We start from the raw sequence: 26,490 nt of genomic DNA on the forward strand, positions 1-26,490 counted from the left end.
GCAGGCTGCCAGCCCCTCTGTGCTCTTGATAAGGCCACACTGTCTTTCGCAATTAGATAACTGCGCTGCAGGTTTGACCTAAATATGCGTAGCAATTTCATGCGCCCAGAACAACATTTTCTATCAACAAAATGCCTTTTTGAGTGAAACTAAACCGTCCTTTGCTAAGTGTTGCTGTGCTGATCTTTTATTTTATTCTTTGTTCAGACTCCTTGTTTGGTGCCTCTGGTGACACTTCAAACGTGAAGGAAAAACATGTAGTTTTTGTGTCCAACGCAGAACCTCCCTCTCAATAAATTAAGAGCCTGGTGCACGCTGTTCGCCCAGCTTTATTTACTGCTCTATCGCTGCTCTGTGTGCTCTTGCTTTGGTCTGCCCATGCCTGGGCGGGGCTACGAGAAAAGCTCTGCGTGATTACGCCTTCAACTACGTTTTTACTATGAGACGCACTAACAGCCATGTGTGCTTAGGGGAGTTCCGTAAAAGAATCGAGAAATGGGAGGTGAAGTTATACAATAACCGATAAATAACACCGACTTCGGGTTCGAGGCCGCTTGGCGCCTTGGATGTACCTAGTAAATCGATTAATGACTGGTGAGTAAACATTTTCCAGTTGCCTGTTAAGGCAGGCTTTACTGGGAAGCAGCTGAGCGGCGCGGCTGATCGACGAGAGCCAACCGGTCTCAATATTCGTCATCCGTCAGTGCTGTTCTTTCCTTCCTGTTTATTTATACTAAAGTTTCACCGTCGTCATTAGATCAGCCTCCATTACGCGTAATGGGGCTGAATTACGCGGTCTGTGATGTACTTCCGCACACAGGGCAAACATTTGTCAGGTGTTAATGGACCGTTACTCAGCGGTCGAAGTGCATAAAAACCTTGCATTGGCATAGCCAACAGGTCTCCCTTTTGGGACCTTAAGTGGGATGAAAAAACTTGGAGGAGGGGCCTCATATAGACGTGGCCGATGTAATTAAGGGCGTGGCTTAAAACACTTGGGCCAAAAATCTGTACTTCGCATAGTGTACCGCTCCACTGGTATTTTGCTGCTTCTGTCCATTCATCCAGATATATAACACAAGTAACATTACACCTACAACAAGCCAGCACTATTCGCTTTCTCGATGGTTGTAAATTGCATAAGGTACATAAGCAACAACTATGAATTAGCTGCATACTAAATTGAAATGGTTTCTGTTCTTGTTCTTTGACCGCCATGCTTTTGCTCGGAGCTTCATGAGGGGGTTTTGCTTCCTCCCTTCTTCTTTCTCTCGAGCACTAGCCTTTTATTTTCTGTCAAGCAGGTTCGAGCCTGACATCGGCTCAACAACGTGTCCTTGTGTAATGTAACTGGTGCTCATCTAAAGAGCTCCAAGTTTGCGTTACGTAAAACTGAAAAATGAGTTTCTTTGAAGTTACATCAAAAGCAATGACTATGGGATCTGGAGTACTGTGCTACTCGCCGAAAAAGCGCTTCAACGCCTTGTCAGGGGTAGTAAGCGCTATATAAATGTAATTACAATACAATACAATACAATGATGATATTTGAGAGTTATGTTTTTGTGTTGTTTTTTTCACCCTGAGGATAAAAATGGAGAGACCGCTAGGTACCCGACTCGGCACATGCTTTTAAGAACTGCGAAGCTCTGACAGGACCCGGGCCACTTAAAGCTCTGTACAGGACTTTACCCCATCGCCGGAGCCCTCTGCTTTGCTCATTGTAGACCCACGGGGCTCCCCAATTATACTATCAGCAGTTATGGCCGTTACCCACATATTCTCCCCGGGAGTTAAGGGCACAGATTGCCTGCTCATTATTTCCATTTGCCAGTAAATTCCTATGGATTCTTCCATAGATGTTCGTTATTCTGAACGTACAACCAGTGCATGTATCGATTCAGGATACAACAGCATTCACAAGTTGGGCGTTGCCATTCGGGGTGGTGCTGGGGTTTGGGGGCCTTCATAGTACGTTTGAAGATGGTGCAGACTGACAATTGCAATACTTGGGGATCTGTAGCGCCTGTGACTGTAATTGAACTGATGCTCATGCAAAGCGCTCTGATACCTTCAAGTTGGGTTTGCGCTATATAAAGTTCCAAAAAAAGAAATGTGTACAGGATCGCAAAGTGGCTTTCACTCATTAATCCCACAGAGGCTACCTGGCGGGGTGCTGACAAAGCATGGAAGGCAGTAACTCAATGTAAGGGGTGTAGGGACGGCGAGTGAGCTGAAGCAAAAGAAAATGTGATGCACCAAATGTGCATAATTGGTGAAAAGTGACCTGATCCATGTAGCTGGGTCAGTCGCCAGGGCTGAAACAAACAGCCAAAAGGCGGGATAAAGACAATAAAGCAACCATAGAAGAAGATTTTACGAGGGGCACTCTTGCAGAGCAGCTCGTGCGCTGCTAGGCTAGACCTAAAAAGTAAGGGAACTATGATGCTGTGCACAGTGTGGGCGAGGTCAAAGCCGTGGCTAGAAAACCAAATTTTTCTGTAACTTTTTTCGGTCTTTCACCTTCCGGTATTGTCATATCAAATAGCATTCAGTTTCTATGTAAAATAAATGCAAGTTAGTTAGTGGGAAATGCACTATGTTCTTTATGAAACCTCTGTTAATTCACTGCAGAGGTCTGTGTCTGTAACCAGAGAGCCATGGAATTGACTCTTGATTGAGGCAGTGGAGAATAGTTCGGAGCGTAACACTAGTCCCTGCAGCTCCTTTGGTTAAGGGGCCAGTGTTATGCACCTTAAAAAAAAAACACAAACTTAACAGCTCAGCAGGTAATTCCTTTCCAATACCTCTCAAAAAGAATAAATCTGCCTCATCGGGAAGCGTCAAGTGATTTGAGAATAGTTAGAAGCGAGCACTAGCGCCTGCAGCCCCTACATTTAAGGCACCTTTAAAAAAGCACAAACTTAACAGCTCAGCAGGTAATTCCTTTCTAAAACCTCTCAAAAAGAATACATCTGCCTCATCAGGAAGCGCCAAGTGATTCCATTAATTAAAGCCGATAAAGGCTTCCAAGCCCCTGTTTGATCTGTTGTGCACATTTACACTGCTTTCAGGCAAGCAGGCACCATGACAAGAAGGACTGTTTGACTTCGGTTTCACAGCACCGGAGACTCCCCTGCCGTAAATTTCAGCTCAAGCATGTCAACTCTCAGGATTAACTGTCCCAGGACGGTTATCTTTTCACAGAAAGTAGGGGAACTTTTCCTTAAACTAAAAAAAGTGAGTGCATCGTGCCCCTCCGATCCCGGCCACTTGGACCACTGCTGTTACTCAACCTGTTTATGAAATATAAATGTGTGAAATATACACCCTGCTATTGAAATACTCATTTGGATTTGTTAACTTGCCCCACTAAAACACCAGTCTTGGAGGATAGGGAAATACTTCACTGTATAGTTCTATCTGATTCCAAGCTTTAAGTGGGCTGAAAAAAATGTGGGGGTTTCTATAAAGGGGCGTCCCTTATTTCATTTAGGGTGTGACTTAAACACAAAACTAAGTCGCTGTGACGTCATTAGTGTGTCACCCCCCAGTGACCCGACCAGTATTTTGGATCCTGTATGAGCTTTCTGCTATTGTATCCAGGTGTATAACAGAGAAACCGGCATACATCTAAAACCAGACAGGACTATTGGCTTTGCCACTAGTTGTTAAATGTTTGAGATAAATGATTAACAACAGTGATTTTGTTGTAAATAACTCATATTGGAAATGTATCCATTCTGAACAAATAAAACAGTGAGTCAAAACATTACTGAGGTCTGTGGAAGGGATTTGTCTTTGGAGTGTCTCAATCACTCCCATTATGTTCACTCTGTTAGAAAGATATGCCCTGGTCTCTCCACATCTCGTCCTTCTGCATATCCTACACCTCCTCTTTTTCCTCTTCTGCCCCCTCTTCTGAATGCACTTCCTTAACGTCATCAACCACCCAACTCACCCTACATGTCCTTTTAATTTCGCCTTGTCAATATTTGGACAACTGTGTACCTTTTACACACACACATTTGCTCAGAATGCCAACCGAAATAGATGAGCACTCCTCTGTGCACTCTTCAGAGATGATAATGATTGGATGCGCATATATTTTGAACACTTTTTTGACCCACAGACATGCACTGTGAGAGAACTTGCACCTTCAGCCTCAACTTCAATGCTCTCAATGATATTCCTAGTGTTATACCATGAGCTGTGCCCTCAGGGCAGCAATTTCTGCATTTCAGAACTACTTCTTTTAAACCCTTCCTACAAATACTTGGAGAATTTATAACGTTCCTCAATATATTCTTGGACTGAAGTTAGAATAGTAAATAAGTTTCCTGTAATATTTGGGGGACTGGTGCCCTTTCCCCAAATATTCGAGGACTGGAGTTAGAATAATAAATTTGACCTTTCTATGTCAGCCACACCCACTGCTGCTGTGTGGGTGCAATTCAGCTTAAGAAGCACGAACATGTGCTCACAAATAAGGGCGTTATTAACATCTGCAGTCGACCAAGTTCAAAGCAGGCATTATAATAGTATATACTGTACACTATATAATAGCTGCATGACAAATACAGTAACGCAACCTCCAGGAAACAGAGGAACACTTTTATGGAATGCAAGAGTAAGTAAAACATGTGAAATGTAAACAGGAACTAAATCGCTGACCTGGATTACCTTGAATTACATTCATTATTTAGAAATCTATAAGTATTTTTTGCCAGCATAGTTGACCTCTACCGCGCTAGCGGGTTTTCCCCGCTGTGCGCTGAAATTTGAAAATCGCGCGTAACGTGACAAAGCCAGCTCGTCATGCGCGTAGCGCAGGTAACGCCCATGACGAGCTGGCTTTGTCATCAGTGCTGAAGGGGTTAAGGACTTTAATATAGAGCTCTACTTAATATCCTTGTCTAATTTAGAGTTTGTTTTTGCATCTTTTTTGTTGCATGCAAGATACCTACTCTGGGAATGCAAGGGTTCTGTAGGAATTCTACAGGTTGTTTAAAAAATGTGTTTTTGTTGCCCCTATCCATCTGGGGTGGGTTACTGTCGTACATGCAATGCCGGAAAAAGAGAAAATTACTCTGGGAACCCATAAATTGGTCAATAATGTGTGGCATCAGTAAAGTGATGATGTCCTAATGGGTGGAGTCATGAAAAGTTGGACCTGACAGTTAATTACATTACATTTTTTATTTATTTAAAAAATCTGCTGCAAAGGATTTGGCAACAAGAAGAAATGTGGCAATAAATGTGTGCTCTGGTTTACTTAATTGTTGACAAAGACGCTGCATTTTTAAATAGCTGAAAGGCGTAAGGAACCTGCTGCACAGATCTTTCTGTGCCTAGCTATTTTTAATGGGTAGTATTAATGTAAGATAACTGGTGGTTAATGCACTTGCTGGGGAGGTCAGCGTTTTCGCTATTCGCAGTTTTAAGTAAAGTAGAGGTTTCATGTTCCTGCTTCAAAGCACCTTGTGAAACACGCAGCTTATAGATCTGTAATTCATGTAGAAAGGGAAGTTGGTGTCTGCTTCTGACAAATAATACTTTTGTTACCTGCAGTTTATAAGTTGAAGTCCTAATATAGCACAGTGAGTGAAAACCGGCATCATGGAGCTGCAGGCAAGTTGGAAAGCGTAGATTTAGACACCTTATTGTTTTTTTTCCCCTCAATCTGTCATTATGCTAACGGTGCTAAAATGGCTCCTTTGGGTGGTGATAGTCTTATTAGGAAAGACCACTCCTGTCAGAGTCGTTGTGTTTTAAATCCTGCCTGCGTTTCTCCCGATCATGCATATTAGTATGGACAGTAAGTGACTTCTACACCTTCTAACCCTCATTGCTTTGTGTAAGGTTTCCTGTACATTGATTACAGACTTGTATGATTTATTGTGTGCGTTGTAGATCACTGTGACAACCTACATGGGGATGTGTAGCTCTATAAAGGAATAACATAAATTAGTAGGTGTTATTTAAATCATTTGTTTCTGACATTCTTATAGTGCATGAATGTCTCTTACATTCAGGGGTTGGGCGAAGTCAATTATGTGCCTCCAAATCATAGTTTCTCTTAAGTACTTTTGAAGTAATAAGCTATGTGCCTTAGACTTCCTCATTCCATAGGTATTTAGGTGCTAGGGTTCAGATAGCTCAAAGCCAGGATAATTCTCGAGTAAAATGAAGGGTAATCTCCCCTTAAATCAGGCCTTTGTTTTGAGATGAGCTGGAAGTGTAAGAAAAACCCCTCAACTCCTGTTGGCTTGTGCTCCTAACGGAAAGCAGATAGGGTGCAGGTGCTGCTGACTGTTTCCCGGTGTTGGCAGATTACTCTGGGACAAATTCAGCATACTTCACTGGGGCCATCTCAGATTTGGCTCATAATAGCTTTTGGGTCCCCAGCATTTCCTGCACTACCTACCGGTAATTGGGAGTTAACATGCACAGTAGCCAGTTTACAGCTGCCTGTGTGTGTCGTGTGTAGGGGACCTCTGGTTCAAATCTCAGTCTTCCAGAAAGGATTGGTCTGTTAATCATCATTTACAAGCTCGTATTTTGAAGTGGAATCCTACCTTATCCTGTCTATCTTACATTTTAGGCTCAACTTTTAAAGTCGGATCTGTTACATCAATTGATAAGGGCAGATTAAGAATAGACCTAGAGTATTTCAGTATGTTAGACAACTGTGCATATTTGGTGTAAGCTGTAGACAGTCGTATTGTAACCTTTCTGACCGACTGATAAAGCACTTTGCTTTTTAGGTCTCGACTATTCTATCACGTAAGTGATAAATAGACGAGAGTATTGAGGGCAAACCAAGCTCTGAAACCACCAGGCGGATTACGTCGAGTGCATGTGGTCGTGCACAAGCTTGCCATTTGTTCCCCGCGCGCCTGCCTCCGAGAGCTTCACTTCAAAGGCATCCGCTCCCCCACCCACTGCTTCACACTTTTCACGGCCGCCAGGCCGTGTCTCGCATTTCTCCCCCCCCCCCCTAATTATTCACCCCTGCTGTTGCTGCCCACGGCCTCCCCACAGCAATGCCAAGAGCTTGTTTGATGAGCTGTTTTCTATATTTTCTACAGTAAACCCTCATAAACGTTTACAGTGATCTCTGATAAATCTAATCTATTTCAGTTAATATATCCTGTTTTATTAATTATCGACGTCAACTACAGAGCGTCAGTAGTCTCTGGTTGTGCCTTTCAGAACATTGGCACACCCTGTACCTTACATCAGAAATGTTATCAGCCTTGACCTGCACCTTTAAGCATATGTAGCTGCATTTGCTATAGCCAATCATGAGGTAGCTTATATGTACTGGCTACGCTCTTAGCATTCCGTTTTTCTTATGGAGCTGATCCCAGCCACACAGCACCAGTCTGCAAGGAGGCACTCATTGCCCCGCAGGTAATTACTCTAGTACGGAGCGCTTGCTTTGCTTCGCGTCAATCGTTAGAGCAGTTTATCTTTAGTTACACTGCTGTGTTCTTTGTTTTCACAGAAAAACGTCATTATCAGCAGCTGAATTTCACGGCCATTGCCGGGCGTTTGACATGCTTTTACCAAATCGTGTGCCCAGATAAGATTGCTATTTTAATCACTTTAATCACAGCAACGTAGGATTAGTCACGCAGAGCCAGTCTGCGAGAAGGCACTCCTTGCCCCGTAGGTAACTATCTGAGCACGCAGCGCTTGCCATGCGTTAAGGATTAGAGCAGTTTGTTTGTTGTTCAATTACGCTGCCGTGTTCTTTACCTCCACAGAACGACGGCACTATTAACGGCTTATTTTCATGGTTTTTGACTGGCCGTCCTCGCGCCATCACGAAATTCTGTGCCCTGACAGGATCGTTATCTTAATTACCACACAGGCACACGTGGCGTCAGTACCTTAACAACCAGGTACCTTAGATTTGACTACTTTGGAGCGTTGGGCTGTTTATCGGCATTTGCTTTTCACGCTTATTGCTAGGCATTCCATATTTTGTTTATAGTTCTCATTTATTTCTGCCCCTATTTAGTGCACGCACCTGTGCAAATCAAAAATAACGCAGCACTCTACTGCCGAAACACAGTGGACAGAATATTTAAAAACGCCGGCTTTCGCTGCATGTCCTCATTTTAATGCATCATTTGCAGCATATCCATCGAAACGTGAAGTTTACTTTTCAGGTTTGTCACATCCTGTCTAAAACACTGAGTTTTTCGATATGTATATACATCGTTACCGGGGCATGATGTTGACATATATTTAATCTGTGTCTTGCATCGCCCGAGATACTTTGTTACTCAGGCTCTCTTTATACATATACACTCTACGGCGTTGACGACCTAACGGTGAGATACAGTTTCATTGTCATTATTATTTTTTCATTGGTCTGCATGATTAGAGAGGAGTTATTAGGAGTGTTACCCCCCAGACATGAACTGCACGAATTAGGTAGTTCCCAAAACTGCAATTGGTAATTGAAAAGTTCCTTTCACCAAGAGCATTATGTTTGGGTGTGTCTTCACACCGAATGGCTCTCTATATTTGGAGAGTTAGTCAGTGTTGCTACCAATAGATGCTAGATTAACCACATATCACTCTATTGAGAATAGCTGCACATGAAGTACCCGACAGCACCACTCAGCACCACCACAGCACCACTCAGCACCACCACAGCACCACTCAGCACCACCACTCAGCACCACCACTCAGCACCACCACTCAGCACCACCACTCAGCACCACCACTCAGCACCACCACAGCATCACTCAGCATCACCACAGCACCACTCAGCACCACCGCAGCACCACCACAGCACCGCTCAGCTCAACCACAGCACCGCTCAGCGCATCCACAGCACCGCTCAGCGCAACCACAGCACCACTCAGCACCCCCACAGCACCACTCAGCACCACCACAGCACCACTCCCCACCACCACTGTGGGAGAGGTGTGGCGCCGCGGCTAGGGCGACTGACGCTGGAATCTGGGGACCACGGTTCGATCCCCGGCTCCGGCGGCAGGTTAGCCCAGCACCATGTGACTCTGGGCAATAGCTCGCTTAATCTTCCCGACGGCCCCCCTAGCGCCTAGAGACCCTTACGGGTGATTGTGCGCTTTACAAATGTGGACTTTACTTTACTTTCACCACAGCATCACTCAGTGCCACCCCAGCATCGCTCAGCGCCACCCCAGCATCGCTCAGCGCCACCACAGCACCGCTCAGCGCCACCACAGCACCACTCAGCGCCACCACAGCACCACCACCACTTAGCGCCAACACAGCACCACTCAGCGCCACCACAGCACCACTCAGCGCCACCACAGCACCACTCAGTACCACTCAGCACCACCACAGCACCACTCAGCACCACCACAGCACCACTCCCCACCACCACAGCATCACTCAGCGCCACCCCAGCACCACTCTGCATCACTCAGCGCAACCGCAGCATCACTCAGCGCTACCACAGCATCACTGGTTCAAATATGTTCTCTCAATGTTTCAAGCTTTATTACAAATGTCACAAAAAGATGTTAATATTTCATTTCTGTTCTTGGATTTTCGTCACAATAAAATACACTGAACATAATCTTCACAAAAGTTATTTTCAAAAGTTTAAGCTATTGCATTATAAATTACAATCACTTTTATTTAAGTATTAATTATTTAAAAAAATTAAAAGCCATTGTTATTTGTAAAATCAATACATCTAAGTCACGTAAATACAAAACATGTTGCATTACAAATGCTATAGGTGTCACATTTGCGAAAGTTATAACTATTGGCATTGTAAATGACAAAGCTATTAATTTAGCTATTTTCAAAAACAACACATAAATAAATAAATTGTCATTTACAAGACCAATAGCTCAAACTTTCCTAATGCGAGACCTATTGCATTGCAAATGCTTGTTGCAAATTCTAGTGCATGTAGCACTCCCCGGTGAATATTTAGTTCATCTGTGGGTAAACATCAAATTCGAATGCATTTTAATAACGGGAAGTGCATTAGGCCACAAAGGGAAAACAGAGTGGTTAAGTTTCAAATAATGTTTTATTAACTGATTAACAAAGTTTCAAACTCAAATTTTTAAACTAGATATAATCAATACATGAATGCAGTAGTCTGTGTATAGTTCAAAGCAATTCAAAGTCACATAAGCGAAGCCAAATATTATGAAGTTGTCTCAAAGAAAAAGTTAATAAAACCCAATCTCCCTTAAGGAGAGCACCCTACTCTGCTAAGTCGGGGAAAGGTTCTGCTAGCAAATCAAGGAAAAGTGCTCTTGCTAAGAGTACGACAAAGAGGCTGGCAGAGAATTTTCTGAACTCTCGTCTACATTCCATTAGCTTAAATCACACAATTCTAACACTTGATATACCTATGCATGGTTCCCATAAAATGGATCAGTCAGATTAAGGCACAAGTAGATAACTAAGCTCATTATTTTCTCAAGCTACTACACAATGAGGCTACTCTAAACGTCCTGCAAACTTAGTTATCTGCAACATAATAAGATACATTGGATTAAGCTATATTCTGAAGGTGCATTGCAACAGTTTAACACATACTGCAAGGGTTGTGCAAATGAAAACATTTTACATGAAAACGGAAAGCCAAGGGCACGACAAGGTAGTATATTTGGAGTCCGCTTCGCCTACAAGAAAAACAACATGTTATGAAAGCAAGATGGCAACCAGATGGTAGCCATTTTGAATTGTAGGTTTTCAATAGCTATAATCTTATCTATGTTTGAAAAATACAATTAGTATATTTACATGTTAATATGAATGTAATTCTTGTTGTCTACGGCTGAAACCCATGAATAGATAAGCAAGAAAGAGGCCGAATTTCTGGTCAATAAATAATGGAGGACACCCTATTGCTATGTCCTCCCCAAAATACACAAATGGCTCCACCCACTACTTGGGAGACCCATTGTGTCAGGCATTGACTCCTCATTGGAACATCTGTCATGGTTCTGTGATCACTTTTTGCAACTCATGGTGAAGAAGACTCCCTCATTTTTACAAGATCCCAGACATGTACTTGGTCTCATAGAAGATACAACACATACCAAATTGACTTGCTGGTTTCTCTCGACGTAGGGGCCCTCTACACCAATATTCCCCAAACAGCTACTTGTGGTTGAGAAGGCCCTACGTTCTGAAGACTGAACGACACACACTCCAGTTAGCTTCATCATGGAATGCGCCACACTTTCTATTACTGAAAACGTTTGATTTCCAGTTTGGTGAACACTTGTACCATCAGACTCAGGGGACTTCCATGGGAAACACTTTCGCACCTAGCCTGGCCTGCCTCTTTATGGCAGCCTTTAAGGATGAAAACATATTTCACATTTCAAATCCTTACAGTACCAACATATCTCAGTGGTGCAGATACATCAATGACATCCTCATCTTTTGGAAAGGCGACAGGACCACATGTAACGCTTTCTGTTAGTGGGTCAACTCCCTCAACCCTTTCCTATATTTCACCAGTAAGGTATCAGATGACAAACTCCCCTTCTTAGATCTCATGATTCACTTAGAGGAGGGTGGAAAATTGACTACGGCCACATCCTAAAAACCCACAGACTGCAATACTTTCTTACTTTATGGGAGCCACCATCCCAAGGCACTGCGGGACATCCTGCCCATTGGACAATTTTTACGGCTGCGTCGTAACTGTAGCTCTTTACTTGACTACTTGACCCCTAGAACCACCATCTATGTGACTCCGCTGGTGGTTCTAGCGGAGTCACTGGGGGCTAAGGTCATAGCATACTCAGATGATACACAGCTGTTGTTCACATGGCCCAAGGGGGAGGACTCCGTTGGGATAGCCCAACACTGTTTATCGTCAGTCTTCCACTGTTTGGCCAATGCTCAGCTGAAATGTAACGAAGGGAAGTCGGAGGTGCTGATGTTTGGCTCCTTCCCTTCGGATTTCAGAGAGAGGTTTTGGCCTCCGGGGTTCCCCCGCCCCGCTGAAAGAACAGGAGCTGTAAAAACCTCGGCATCTGGTTCGAGGAAAATCTGAACTTTGTGACGCAAGTGAAGAAATTGTCTGGCACTTGCTTCGGCTTGCTTAGGAGTCTGAGGAAGCTTCTCCCCTTCCTGCCTAGCACCGCTAGAGAAACAGTGTTTCGTGCGTTAATTCTGTCCCGCTTGGACTACGCCAATGCCCTCCTGGTCGGCTGCCCGGGGTCCCTAGTAAAAAAATTGCAAGTGGTCCAAAACTCTGCGGTGAGACTTCTTGTGGGCTTGTATCCCAGTGACAGTGTTCGGTCACATTTGTGTGCCCTGCACTGGCTCCCAGTCGAATCGCGCTTGAAATTCAAAATGTTGACCATTGCTCATCGGGCCCTGTATGGCACCGGTCCTGTCTACCTGCAAAAGAGATTTGCCTTCTATGTGCCGGGGAGACAGCTTCTGTCCTCTGCTCTATTGCTAATGCAGACTCCGAAGTTCAAGCGCCAGCTTCTGGGTGGCAATTCTTTCATGCGCGGGGCGGGTTTGGCCTGGAATCTTTTGCCCTTAGCCCTGTGAAGCATTCAAGACTCATTACTGTTTAAGAAGAAACTCAAAACGCTGCTTTTTTAACCAGTTGAGTGGGCATTTCTTTCCTTCTGAAGCTAGCGCCGGGACACTCCCAAGTATCTGTGCGCTTTACAAATTAAATATAACATATAACATAACATATAACATAACATAAAACACACAAGCACAGGGACTCTGAGAACCTAGAAAAACGAGATTATCCCCAACACTGTGTCAAAATGGCCAAGAACAATACAAAAAACCACCAGAAGACACTCTGACTTGCTTTACTACATACACTGCTGTCCAACAGGATATGCAAAATTATTTTTTTTAAAAACACTGGAACATCCTACAATCAGGAAACCTTGCCATGCCACAACCGAGGTTGGCTTTCAAGCGCACCCCCAACATCAAGGACATGCTGGTACATACAAGTTACTGACCAGTTTGTTAATTTTGTTACTTGTGTATGGTATATAAGTACATCAGTGCTGAATTTGCATAATGCGGTAGAATACCCTCTTTCGCTAGTAAGATCTAAAGCAAGCCTGTTCTGCAAAATCATTGCCATTTTCGCAAAAATCGGAAGAATTTATAGCAGTTAAGGCACCAGCAAAGTTAGTAGTGGGATGACCGACCAAAGTGGACAGCTTTCTGATCTTCAAGTCATTCAAGACTTTACCTACAGAAGGAATCATATTGCCAAAAATATCACCTACGACTTGTAAAGCACTACGTACCAGTCTTCCACGTGTCACCTTCCCTTTACCATCTACCTCGTCTACATGATGCACCTTAGGAAACACTAAAGCGAAGTATCAACTGCCAAATCAGTTTGCAGGAGGTTAAAAATACGTGTTTTTCCCACACATGCACTAAACTCCAGGAATAACAGGATCTTTCCTAAAAATATTTGCTCACCTGCAACATCCAATCTCTGTACACATTCACTCCAACTCACCATCTGAGGATTATTACCCTCTTTCTTTCATCTCAGGAAGCATACTTTTCTCTCCTGTTGCAAGCCCAAATGTAACTTTAGATGTATTCCTGCTTCTTTCATCTTTTTCCTCTTCTTTCCCCAAATCTACCCTGGTGCCTCTGCATGTCCTCCTCGCAATCTCTTCCATCGTTTCACCCAATTCTTCACTAAAATCCTTGTCAGGCTTAGTCAATTTACTCATAACCATAGCTTTCACAAATTTAGTAATATCAATTTTTGTGACAGACCTTAAATAAAGATGAGGCCTCAGGGAGCCAAATACAAAGGGTGGAGAAGAAATCCAAGCATTCTTCAAAAGATCCACCATAGCGATGTGAGGGCAGATGACATTTTCGTTGTTCCTATATCCAAGAGGGCAAATGCTTCCACCACCAGCAGGACCCCACCGGACAGATAATGGAAATAGTGAAGTGACAAAAATGGAGAAGTTGGTGGATACCCTTTGGCACATAGCCAACTTTAATGCCATCCTTAACTGACATGCCCACCAACAGTGGAAGGAAATGGTGAGGTTGATGTATCACCTCCCTTAGCAGTACCAAGCCCCCTCAAAAAGACTCACCAAAAAAGGCAAGGCTATCTCAAACACACCCGGGGACGGCTGGACTTGAGAACATTGCCGCTAAGTGGGTCGTCAGTAGGATCAGGCTCTACGTCCTTGGCGTCTTCCTGCTTCTCTTCTGGTTCCCCACTGTCCCCCGATATCACCAGGTTTCCCGTTCACTTGTTCCTGCTCTTCTGTCCTCCTCCGTTGCTTTCCGGTATTTGTCTGGTCTTCTCCTTCGTTATCTCTCGCCGTTCCTTCCGGATCCCCCACACACCTTCTCTCTGTCTCCAGTTTCTCCAAGGGTATGCAGACAACGTCATCACTTGCTCTTGGAACGCTGGTCCGTCGCCCTCCGTGTTTCTGGTATAATTTACGCTTGCCATCTTGAAGATCCCGCTCTCAGGCCCCCGGCCTCCCTGCCGTTGCAGGTTTTTCACTGCCAGGACATGTCCTACATCATAATTACCATGCGCCCTGCTCTATGGGCTTTTAAGGTCTACCTTCGGGTTGAGTCATAAAAATTAAAAAAAGAAGCTTTAGGTGTGGCAAAAGATTTATTTTTGCCAGGTTGAAAAGGCAGTAAAAAAACTGCACATCCTAGAGACTTGTTTTTATAGTGCTATTTCAGTGAGTTGCACAATGGGTGCTGAAGCCCAGTAGTAACATTAAATGTACCTGTCCTGGTTACAGGTAATACCACGTTTGGGACTTCCACGTAAATTAAATGTCAGTTAGGTGTATTGCAATTGTACGTGTTTGGAAGAGAGAGCACAAGCACTTTACCACTGGTTGGCAGTGGTAACGTGCCAAGAGCTCTATGGCCAATAAATATGGGTTCAGCAGGCGAAAATCTGGGAACCCTACTTGAAGGGCAAATCCCCAACATGGGGCGTTGCTGCTGAAAGGGCAGATTTTCAAGAATATGCTTTTAAGGTTCACATGAATGCTATAATAGCATACACTAGAGGGGTCAGAGGAAGAATTCTATTCAATACCCCGGTGATGAAGAGGTGTATGGGAGAAGAAAGAGGAGAGCACTAGGTTTAGATTCCATAGCAGCGCGAGCACTGTCCTTTGTGGCACTAACACAACTCATGAAACCTCTGTTGGAGATGCTGCACAAAGCAGATCTCAAATGTCTGACACTCGAAACGGGTGCCTTGATTGCTGTCTTGTCCTTGTGAAGAGTTAGTGAAATGTAAGCACTCACAGCTCATAAACGTAACCTACAAATTCACAAGGACAGTGTGATAGAGGACAAGCCCACAGTTTCTATCAAAGGTCATCCCATGCCTCCATGACATTCAAGCAATTCAGCTACGAGCTTATTTTAAATGATCCAAAAACACAGGCTTAAAGAGCCCTGCACAAGCAGGGTGTAAGAAGGGTAGGCATGTATTACTTACAAGAAAGGTGAGAAAACCATACCAGTTCCTCATTCGCACCTTTCAACAAGGGCATACTGGTCAGAAATGCAGGCAGTTGCAGTGTGGTAGCCAAAACTATCCAGACATGCTACAAAACATCTACAGTAGTGTTGGGACAGGGACCAAGAGCACACTATGCAAGGAAGAAAGGGACCACATTAACATTCATACTGAATGTCTCCCTTTAAGACATCTGTATGGTTGCAATATCATCTTCCATTCACAACTCCACAGACATTACTGTGTGGATATCCAAGCAAACAAAGAGGGACAGATGTGACAAAGTACTAATTTTTAACAAACAAGGGAACCCGATGGGTAAACTAGGACCATGGGTAATCACGTACTATAAAGAACAAGGGTCCTAGTAGTGAGGAAACATATTTAGACAAGATAAATTCATAGACTAGAGTCAGTACTATAAATTGGATCTGTGCGCCCAGCCGGGCAACGGATGTTTATTTTATATTGGATATAATACTCAAAACTACAATATATAGAAACAAGTGATAGGGCACAGTCCTGTACCTATCATTCCAGGGGAAACAAACAAAATAGAGAGGATAGTAGAAGTGAAGAAATGAAAATAACAGGCAAAATACGAGGGAGCCGATTTTGTGGCTGGCACGTAGTTACATATCACAGCAGGCTCACAATTACAGTGACTACAATTGATTGAACACAGTGGTTACTTATGTAGAACTGTATTTAAAAAGTCGACGTTGCGATCCCCTGGCTCCTAATGAACCGGGATCATCATCAGGACTAATGAAATAGGATTGCCTGGTTTAGTTCCAACCCTGTGTGGTCAAAACAAGGAAACTGCTGGCGGTAGAAGCCAAGAGGTAGTGAAGGTAAAATTCCAGCGGTAAGTAGTATCGAGTCGGATGGTCTACCTGAGTCCATGCGGTTAAAGTACAGCCGTACTAAACCATTTATCGTTCGGCGAGTGTTAATTGGAATGCGGGAGCCGCAGTGGGCTTCCTGTGTGAGAGCCGCGTTTGCGATCAAAACTGCGTGCTCATCTGTTGGCGTCCCTCTATGGGGAAGGCCCTGTGCTACTGCAGATGCAGGGGAAGGATTACAAGTCAATGCTGTATCCTTTGGTCGGGAGTGAAGACGCGGTGATCTCACCTTCCTTGGCCAGCGCTGTGTGGCGACCACGCAGTTTTGATCACAAACGCGGCTCTCACACAGGAAGCCCACTGCGGCTCCCGCATTCCAGTTGGCACTCGCCGAACGATAAACGGTTTAGTACGGCTGTACTTTAACCGCATGGACTCAGGTAGACCATCCGACTCGATACTACCTACCGCTGGAATTTTACCTTCACTACCTCTTGGCTTCTACCGCCAGCAGTTTCCTTGTTTTGACCACACAGGGTTGGAACTAAACCAGGCAATCCTATTTCATTAGTCCTGATGATGATCCCGGTTCATTAGGAGCCAGGGGATTGAAACGTCGACTTTTTAAATACAGTTCTACATAAGTAACCACTGTGTTAAATCAATTGTAGTCACTGTAATTGTGAGCCTGCTATGATATGTAACTACGTGCAAGCCACAAAATTGGCTCCCTCGTTTTTTGCCTGTTATTTTCCTTTCTTCACTTCTACTATCCTCTCTATTTTGTTTGTTTCCCCTTGAATGATAGGTACAGGACTGTGCCCTATCACTTGTTTGTATATATTGTAGTTCTGAGTATTATATCCAATATAAAATAAACATCCGTTGCCTGGCTGGGCGCACGGATCCAATTTATAGTACTGACTCTAGTCTATGAATTTATCTTGTCTAAATATGTTTCCTCACTACTAGGACCCTTGTTCTTTATAGTACGTGACCAAGTACTAAAGCACATATTCACATCCCCAAACCTATTTCAACGCAACCTCCCAAGGCACGAAATGTTGAATGTACAGCATGTAAATCAAGAAAATATTCACTCTGCAAAACGAAAAGGTTGCTTACCTGAATTCACATTTGACCCACTTCCCTGGAAAAAAGGAGGCTGATAAATAGGAAGGTCTAACAAGGAGTGAAGAATGTAATGAGAAGCCGATAAAGGGACACATTTGCCAAGGAAAAAAAATCTGAGGATGGCGACCACCCAAAGGGGCTACCAAGAAAACTCAGGACCCAACCTCTAGCTGGGGAGAAAATGCACAGGATGCGAATCCAGAAAATTAATTAATCTCCAAAACTGCTCCTTCATGCAAGAATTATTTCATTATTCTTACTTCACTTGTAATCTACAATTTGTTCATGTCTCTCTGATGATGATCCAGTTATTCTTGAATGTGTTTGACAAATTGCTTACAGTTCAACCAGAATTCTTAGATTAAATTCGCAAAACTTCTTGTACAGATTAGGAGGTTTTGTTTTGCCAGTCTGATTTTACTAGCTCATTTGCAGGTAATCTTTCTGGTGAGACTGCTGGTTCAGACAGGGTCACTTTCTTAGATTTTCTGGAGACTAATGTTTCATTTTGTTTGTGCCATCATCGCTCTACTCCCATTCACATCCCTGTTTTTCAGCATTAAGGAGCAGCTATATAGCCGTGTGAGACAACATCTTAATTCATGGGTCTTTATCCCAACTAGATCTAGTTCCATGCCTTCAGTGGTTAAAATTGGCACGTATTTTTGTAGAGTGATCGTATAGAGTGCTTTTATTATCCTAGCATTCTTTGTGTGAAAAATACATTTTCTTAATCATCTCCTTGGTAAAAGAACTGATGTCACCCGTGCTTTCAAAAAGACTGCTCAGACCCAAATCTCGTAAGGTGTTTTGGGACATACTTGAGCTACGGCTGGCTAATGGATTTGTTTGCTTCAGGCAGTCTCCAACTATTCTGCGTGTGAAACATTATTAATATTCAGTGTGGTTTAAATTGTAGCAGGCAAATGTGGTAGATATCCGCATGTAGTCGCGCGCTTTATGGCAGGTATTCACATGTACAGGCGGTCTCTCAATTTTCCTCTTCACCAGACATAGGCTGAGCTACCTTCTTGCGATGACGTTCTTTGAATGGCCTCTTGCCATACACGCACGACACCAAAACACTTCCCATTTAGGCCACACTGATTCTACCCATCTGCACGCCAGCATTTAATGTCTAAGCGTCCTGCCTCCCTCATTTCCTCTTCAAGGCAAGCCACACAGTGCCGTTCATTCTCACACACAGCATCGAAATACTACGTGTACGAGTCACGGGAGTCATATATTCTTCTCTCCAAAGCACTGCCATGGAGTATCGTGCTGCCGTCAGCATACGCACTTCGGCACTTGTATGAAGTGCTGCATAAACGCAACTACGATACATTTCAAAGGCCAATAGACACCTACTTGGCAATAGTTGTATTGCAATGTGTAGGATATGCCGAGCGGTGTACTTCACTGAGATTCGATCAGTTTGTATGTTATGTGCTAACTTATTCTACCTCTTATGGTCTGTGCCAACTACTGTTCATTAATTAGCACCGGTAGTTTAGTATCTGTTGTGATAAACACACTTTTGATGTATACACTAGATTGAAATGGGTAATACACCGTTACCACTCAGTTCTTAGGAACTGTTGCTCAAACTGCCTGTTTAATAAAACTATTTGAAGTGAATTTGAGTGAAATCACTGTAATGAGAATCATGCCCTTCCTGTCTCTGAAATCCAAAAATAATGCGTAAGCAAGGGGCTTTATCAGCAGCAAGTGTGATTTGCTAGTGGAATCTGGACCTTGCTTTAAAAGGTGCCTCCTACTGCTGCTAACGAGGTGCAGCTGCCCATGACTTTGAGCTGCATAGCGAGACGAGCTGCATAGCAGGACTCAATGCGGCCCGCTAGTTTAGCAGTGCAGATACAGCACGCGCCATTTGAACGGAGTCATTTTCTATCTCTGTTCAAATAATGCAACGTCATAGTAGCTCTCAGACTACATTTAACATGTGTTCCTCTTCAGAGGTGTTTTCTATCCCCAACCTCGGGGTCGAGCAGTGGTCTTCAAACATTTTGATGCCGAGACCCCCCCCCATCAAATTCTTTTCAGGCGCAAGGGCCCCTCCAGACACATTTCTAGAACCTTGTACTCCTTATCATTTACAACCATGAATATTCTCCAGAGAAACTGTCAATGGTTGCACCTCATTAGTACCAGCTCAACACCCATATATAGCAATAAGCAACAAAAAGGTGACCAGTAGAGCTTTAAGAAAGGCCTTCTACAGAGCGGCAACACGCTCCGGCCGCACAATCACATAATTCCAGTGGCCCTTGGTATAATAGCTGTAATGCATGGGCTGAAACTTTATTGCACAGCATTAGAGGAAAGCAATACTATATTTCATGGGATGCTGACTGCTTGGCATTTACAGCTGCATGTACATGCAGGAGGACAGCAGACGAGACAGGTGCTGCTGCTGAAAATTTCAAATTAAGCCACGATTGGGCCACCAGCACTACAATTGAAGGAGGGTAAAAATAACCCCAAACCCACATCGAGTGAACTCCGGCTGGAGTCTGAGATGTCATGTTACATAACTAATGGATGCTGTTTTGGACACAGCATATGTGTCTTTCTTTGAATACATTTAAGGCTGCCCTTTGGTCTGTTTTAGTCCTGAGGAAGATCCGCCATGATGTATAGTAAATAACACTTGAACACAGGGGTGAAATATCGACGACATTACAATATGGCCTATGTCAGCTATCCTTGGAATATGTAAAAAAGATATAAGGATACACTGAACAAAACTTTTTTGGGACATTTTGATTATATGTGGTTTCAAGGTCTCATGTTTGTGTATGTGATCACTGGGAACTTTTTGATTTTCACTATGAATATGTTAATGTGAAGTATTGATCTTTGTTTTCTGGGCAGCCGTTGAAAAGAGAAATATGAAAAGAGAGAGATGTACATTTTTTGATATATGAAAAATAATATATATATATATACACATAAGTTAATGGTTGTGTTGTGTCAATGGTTTTTAAATATCATTTTTTGAAAGATTTTTGTTATTTGAGTTAGGAGAGGCTTCACACATGTTTGTGGGATCATTTGTAGGCACTTCTAGTATTTAATGATTAATGAAAAACATTTTACAATTCCCCTTGAGGAGATTTAGTTCACCCGACAGCTACGTTCTCGTGGGCAAAATATCTTTCCTGTGCTTCATAGAATATTTTCTGCATGTTCTTTCATACTGCCCTCTTCCTACTGTAGCAGCGAGGACCAGTCTCTGGTGAGAGGTTGAGAAAATTCCAAGCAGTTGATGCGAAGCCTAGAGCGGGGACCCCAGCGACTGCCCACTGAGCTGCTAAGTTGTTTGTGTTGTTGTTCAAGTGTGTTTGTTTTGTGGTGTTCATTTTGTGTTGTCAAGTAGCTTTGTTATGATGGAGTAACGTATCGTTTTATGTGCTGTTGCAGCGCTCTGCTGTGATATTTTGGTGCTGATGTGCTATGTTTAAATTTGTCATTTTGTTGAGAAGTTTTACAGTTGTGTTTGTGTTGTCTAGTTATTGCAGTGTTGTGTTGCCAAGTAGCACCTGGCAAATTTGCCTTGGCACCTCGGCAGTGCAGGTATATTGACTTAATATATGGATGAGTGGGGAATGGGCAGGGGTCTGCTCCCCTCTCCCAATAGCTTGCAGAGCCTCAGGAATAGTCAAACACTGGCAGAGATGTACAGATTAAATGTTTGGGTTCCCCTAGACCTCTCCCTTGAATCAGCAAACACATAAGACCTCTCAATGAATGATTTCAGAGCCCTTTATTGTAATCCAGTAAAGTGCAGAACATATGGAGAATAACAGTGCCAAATATCACACTTATTGTGGCAATAGAGAAGGCAAAGTAAATATTATGAGAAATGCTGATGTGATATTTTGTATTTCACCTTCTTGTAAACCACCTGCACCAGATACTTTAGCAGCTAAAAGCCTTACCATTGTGAGTGATAGAAGACAATCATTGCATGCCTGATGACAGGTGCAAGCTGCTCGGAGTTGGCACTGCCAGCAGTCTGTAGAAGGCCATTTTAGACCAGACGTTCCTGGAGGGAGGATCCTCCTTAACTGAAATGAAAGCTCTCTCTGCCCGAAAAAGAGCAAGGCTCCCCATACGTAATCATTCACACGTGGACCATAAGATATTGTCCTGGTGACACTGACACATTATGAGACACATTATGAGAAGAATAACATGGAAATTCTTATGCAACTGCACATATGCAGATCAGAACTATGCCTAAATAAAACACAACAATATTTTTGTAACTATATACATAATATCGAACATCAAGCAAAAGTGTTATATTTGCATATGCACATAATGGATTTAAAATAGTTGACGACCAAAGGCCACAAGTCACTCAATGCATAATTTGTTGATGCTTTTGTAATTAATCACGTGTTGACAAAGTTGTCCTTGTCATGGGGACATTGTGAAGAGCTATTGACCAACAGACGGTGCTGAGTGGGCCAATTAGGGACCAAGGACATTTCTAAGGGTCTCATACATAAATTGGCTTATGCGTATATGTGAGTGTGTGTAAGTATATTATATATATCTATTAGGGCTTGAAAGACCCAGATGTTTTTTAATGTGGCGGAAAAGGAAAATCAAATCTGCAGGTGTGATTTCATTTCGGCAATAATTGATACCAAAGATACAGAACTATCGTTCCCACAGGTGACTAGATGTTGAGCACCTCAATCTTAAAGTCCCATAAGTATCAAGTCCTGTGCAAAATGCCTCCGGGACCTGCTGCGGTTGGGTCCCACTGGATATCCAGAGACAAAGCGCGTGGAGGTAGCACCAGGGGTGTAGTCACAAAACAGCCAAATGTAACCTTTATCAAAATACTTTATTCTTCTTCGTATTAATAAATAGGACAACAGCCAACGCATTTCATTCACATTATAGGAACTTCATCAGTGCTGCAAACAACACGAATCTACATATAAAAAAAAATAGATACAATATTTACAAGACCAACAACACATATATAAAAACAATATACATAGATAAATGGCTGACACTTACTACAAACATATCCTACAATAAACCAATGGACACCAAGAACATCAGGGATATCTTGAATCCCTGCCCATAATTGCTCGGCGGTGTTCCTGGATACGTAGTTTCAATGGGCTGCCCACATAGATCTTCCCACATTGACAACCAAGAACATACACCACATAAGTGGTATTACAATTACAAAACTGATCAATGGTATATCTACGTTCATTGTTGTAAATATTTTATATATATGTTTTTTTATATGTCGATTCGTGTTGTTTGCAGCTCTGAAGAAGTTCCTATAACGGGAACGAAACGCGTTGGCTGTTGTCCTATTTCCTAGTACGAAGAAGAATAAAGAATTTTGATAAAGGTTGCATTTGGCTGTTTTGTGACTTCATCCCTGGTGCTACCTCCACGCTTTTTGAAATAATTGATACCAAGGTTATGTGCAGCACCAGGAGTAAGCTTGGCAATGTCTTTTTTTCCATAGATTTCAAGAAATATTTGTGTGAATTTTGTGAATCCCTTCAAATTGAGAACTTTATCATAAGAAGGATCTTAAAATTAGTACATGCCCACTTTTTTCTAAAGTCAATGCCTAAATATTCAGATCCTTTTCCAAAATAATGTTTTCTGTTTTTTCTTCTTCAGATGCCCCCTTATGAGCACAGCAAGCCTGCAATGGAGAAAATGCTTCAGCAGTTCTCTAATTTCAGTATAGCAAAGGATTCCAAATTGACAGAAGATTCTGTATACCTGTTGGATATAGACATTCCAAAATCTCAGGAAGAAAAGACAAGTCACTTCCTTGGTGTTTCTTGTTCTGACAATTCTGTAAAGTTGTTTAACAGAGAAAAGCTAACTTTGATAAGGGAATACGGTGAGAATTCTGGTCTGCTGTATGGAATCAGATTTGCTCATACAAACGAGAATGTGTTATTTTCAGCATGCAGTGATGGAACAGTGAAGTGCTGGGACTCTCGTTTATCAAGCTCCAATCCAGCACAGCTGTTAAAAGGTTTTCCTTCAAATGTTTTCATCAGCTTTGATGTCGGTTGTAATGATACCTTAATTTGTGCAGGCACAGAGAAAGTTGAAGATGACGCCTTCCTTGTTTTTTGGGATGCAAGAAACATCAATAATGTATCTGAATCGAAACATCCGTTAGGCGTTTATTCCGAGTCGCACAATGATGATGTCACACAAGTCTGTTTCCATCCCACGTCTCCAAATCTCTTACTTTCGGGGTCCACTGATGGGTTAGTTAATGTATTTGATCTGAACAAAGAAAATGAGGATGACGCATTAATAGTCACCTGTAATTCTGATTCTTCAGTGAGTTTCATTGGGTGGTCTGGACAAGACTACAATCAAATCTATTGCTTGACACACGATGAAGGCTTTTATTGGTGGGATATTGCTCGGTTAGACACTCAGGAACCTATCACTTTATTGAAGATCCAGGATTCAAGGGAGGCGGTTAACACCAATTGTGGTAACCTCGACTATCTGACTGGTGGTTTCTACAATAAAAAGGCTGGGGCATTGTTTGTCCTTGGAGGAGTACACACTGGAAACCTCTACCTTATGAACTGTCAGGCTGATGGACTGCATTATTGGTGCGACCTTCAAGGTGGACACTCTTCCACTTTGCGTTCTTTCTACTGGAACGACGAGGACCAGTCTCTGTTGACTGGTGGAGAAGATGCCAGGCTGTTGTTATGGAAGCCCAAAGCTGTTGAAAAGCCTCTTGTGGGGAAAGACTCATTGAAAATGTCCTCCTCTATACTTCAGAGAGTAAGAATTCATAGCAACTCGTCATACAAAATCAAGCAAAAAAAAGGGAAGCACTGACCTTATCTTTGGCCTGGAGTTTTTTCCATTTGCTGAAAAAGTCTGCCTCTGTGACAGACATTTGATGCTTTGTTAAATTGCAGTTGTGGATTGTAAACTAAATGAATCCATTTGTATGATGGTTTTTAAATATATCAGAGTTTTACCAATCTTATTGAAGCAGCCTTTAATGAATTACAACAACTAAAACCGCACTAACACCATGAATGCCTATATGAGCCAGTTGCTATTTCTAATACAATACTTTTCACTTCACTTCCTCTAAAAAGGCAATTCGGGCCGGTTATGCAATAGAATGGGCAAACAAGTGTCTGTGGCTGTTACTTTTGCTGTGCAGGTTATATAGAAACATAAAGATTGATCAAACACTCTTGATACCAACAGTCTTTGGTCTTGCCCTTTTGGTGTGCGTCTGTTGTTTAAGATGCCCAAAATAGTAAACAAATTACTTCAGATGTATTTTTGTTAGCCTGTGTTCTGGAGTTTCAGTTGTTTTACTGTACAGGATTTGAGTACGGGTGATGCTTTTGAGAGCTGTAGTAGTTGACTTATCAATCTTGGGTTTATGTTTCTTGTTTATTGATCACAAGACTCTCTGAACATACCTGGTATTGTTACTGGTATACCCGTTACCACAGAATATTAGGCAATTATACAACATGGGGTTTGATATTCCTAAAGAGCTGCTGTCCCACCCACCCCCCCAACTTTCAGGAATGAATTCTCAACAGGGATCCAATCGTGTCTATTGTTTGTTTTTTTGGCTAACCATTAAGCATTATTTTTATGTAGAATTCGTGACCAGGGTTTGAATCACGCTTTCAACATCCATGTTTTTTAAAAACTTTCTTTAAAAGAGGATCGATTTTTGTATCAGCTGGCTGAAAATCGTTTGAAGAAATTTTGTATGTTGTTTGATTCTTGGTATAGCGCACGGCTCATCCTTGAAAGGACATCTCGGCTCTGCAGGGCAGGTATGTGAGGAAGATGCAGCGATAAGACCAAACAGGTTTTAGGCATTTCTTGAATTCAGCTAAACTTGGGCATACGCAAATGGAAAGAGGAAGTTTATTCCAGTGGAGCGGAGCCAGATAGGAGAAGGCTCAGCCTTCATATTTTGCGGTGCAAATCCGTCAGGAACATAAAGAGACTGGTGGCTAGATCGGAGGTTTCTACTTGGGATAATGGAGGTCAGCTTATTTTGGAGGTATTTTGGGCCTGACCCTGATAGAGATTTGAATGTCAGGCAGAGCAATTTGAATAGTGCTAACTTTTGGATAGGGAGCCAGTGTAGATCTCTTAAGTATGGGGCCTGCGGAGGTTCTAGGGGGTAAGTTAGTAACCATACGTGCAGCTGTGGTTTGGATGATTTGTAGTTTAGAAAAAAGGGTTTTATTAGAGGCAAGAAACAAAGCATTCCCATAGTGCAGGCGGCTGATAATTAGTGCCTGCGTGAGTGTTTTTTTGTGAGCTCAGTGGCAGCCAGCTAAAGATTTTTTTGAGCAGAAGCATGCTGCCAAAACATGGGCAGCATATGGAGGCGATCTGATCTTGCATTGATAACTGATCGTCTAAAATTATGCTGAGATGTTTTACTGGTCTAGTGGGCCAAGGAGCAAAGCCCAGTTCTGCCAGCCAACAATCATCCTTCCAGAGACTCTGAACTCTGCCATACAGTATAATTTCTGTCTTGCCCGAGTTATATTAGAGTCAGTTGAGGGACATCCAGATGGCAATCTCTTTCATGCAGATGGGGAATTTCTGTTGACACTCTATATGTCCTGCCCAAATGAGATGATCAATTGAGTGTCATCTGCAAGGTGTCTCGAACCCATAAGATTTAATAAGTTGGGCCATAGGGGTTACATAGATATTGAAAAGTGTAGGGCTTAGAGAAGAGCCCTGAGGGTCCCATTTGTTCATTGAGATGGTTCTGGAGTGGAATGTCCCCATGGATTTTGTATGATGGCCATTTGGTCACTGACTCATTTTATAAATCTCTGTTTTATAGTGCATTGCTTAGTTTAATTAATCTCCATAAGCTGTAACTGCTCCAAAGTGAGTTGAACAAAATAAAAATACCTGGTCACTTA

General features: G+C 42.7%; 1 protein-coding gene across 3 annotated transcripts; it reads left to right on the plus strand.

Annotated features, from left to right (window-relative positions):
* Positions 1-418: 418 nt before the first annotated feature.
* WDR89 (WD repeat domain 89) lies at positions 419-26,490 on the plus strand. 3 transcript variants are annotated; one of them, XM_078660320.1, is made up of 3 exons: positions 419-594; positions 22,826-22,913; positions 23,195-26,490. In XM_078660320.1, the coding sequence occupies exon 3, from the start codon at positions 23,195-23,197 to the stop codon at positions 24,395-24,397; it is 1,203 nt and encodes a 400-aa protein (XP_078516446.1). In that variant the 5' UTR covers positions 419-594; positions 22,826-22,913; the 3' UTR covers positions 24,398-26,490. The 3 variants fall into 3 exon arrangements, with proteins under 3 accessions (XP_078516446.1, XP_078516447.1, XP_078516445.1); XM_078660319.1 differs by having other exon boundaries at positions 443-594; positions 22,826-23,003; XM_078660321.1 differs by lacking the exon at positions 22,826-22,913 and having other exon boundaries at positions 425-594.

This window comes from Lissotriton helveticus, chromosome 9 (assembly GCF_964261635.1).
Source record: "Lissotriton helveticus chromosome 9, aLisHel1.1, whole genome shotgun sequence".
Taxonomy (NCBI): domain Eukaryota; kingdom Metazoa; phylum Chordata; class Amphibia; order Caudata; family Salamandridae; genus Lissotriton; species Lissotriton helveticus.

Coding starts and splice junctions, on each gene's coding strand:
- WDR89 (XM_078660320.1), top strand. CDS start 23,195: ATGCCCCCTTATGAGCACAGCAAGCCTGCAATGGAGAAAATGCTTCAG.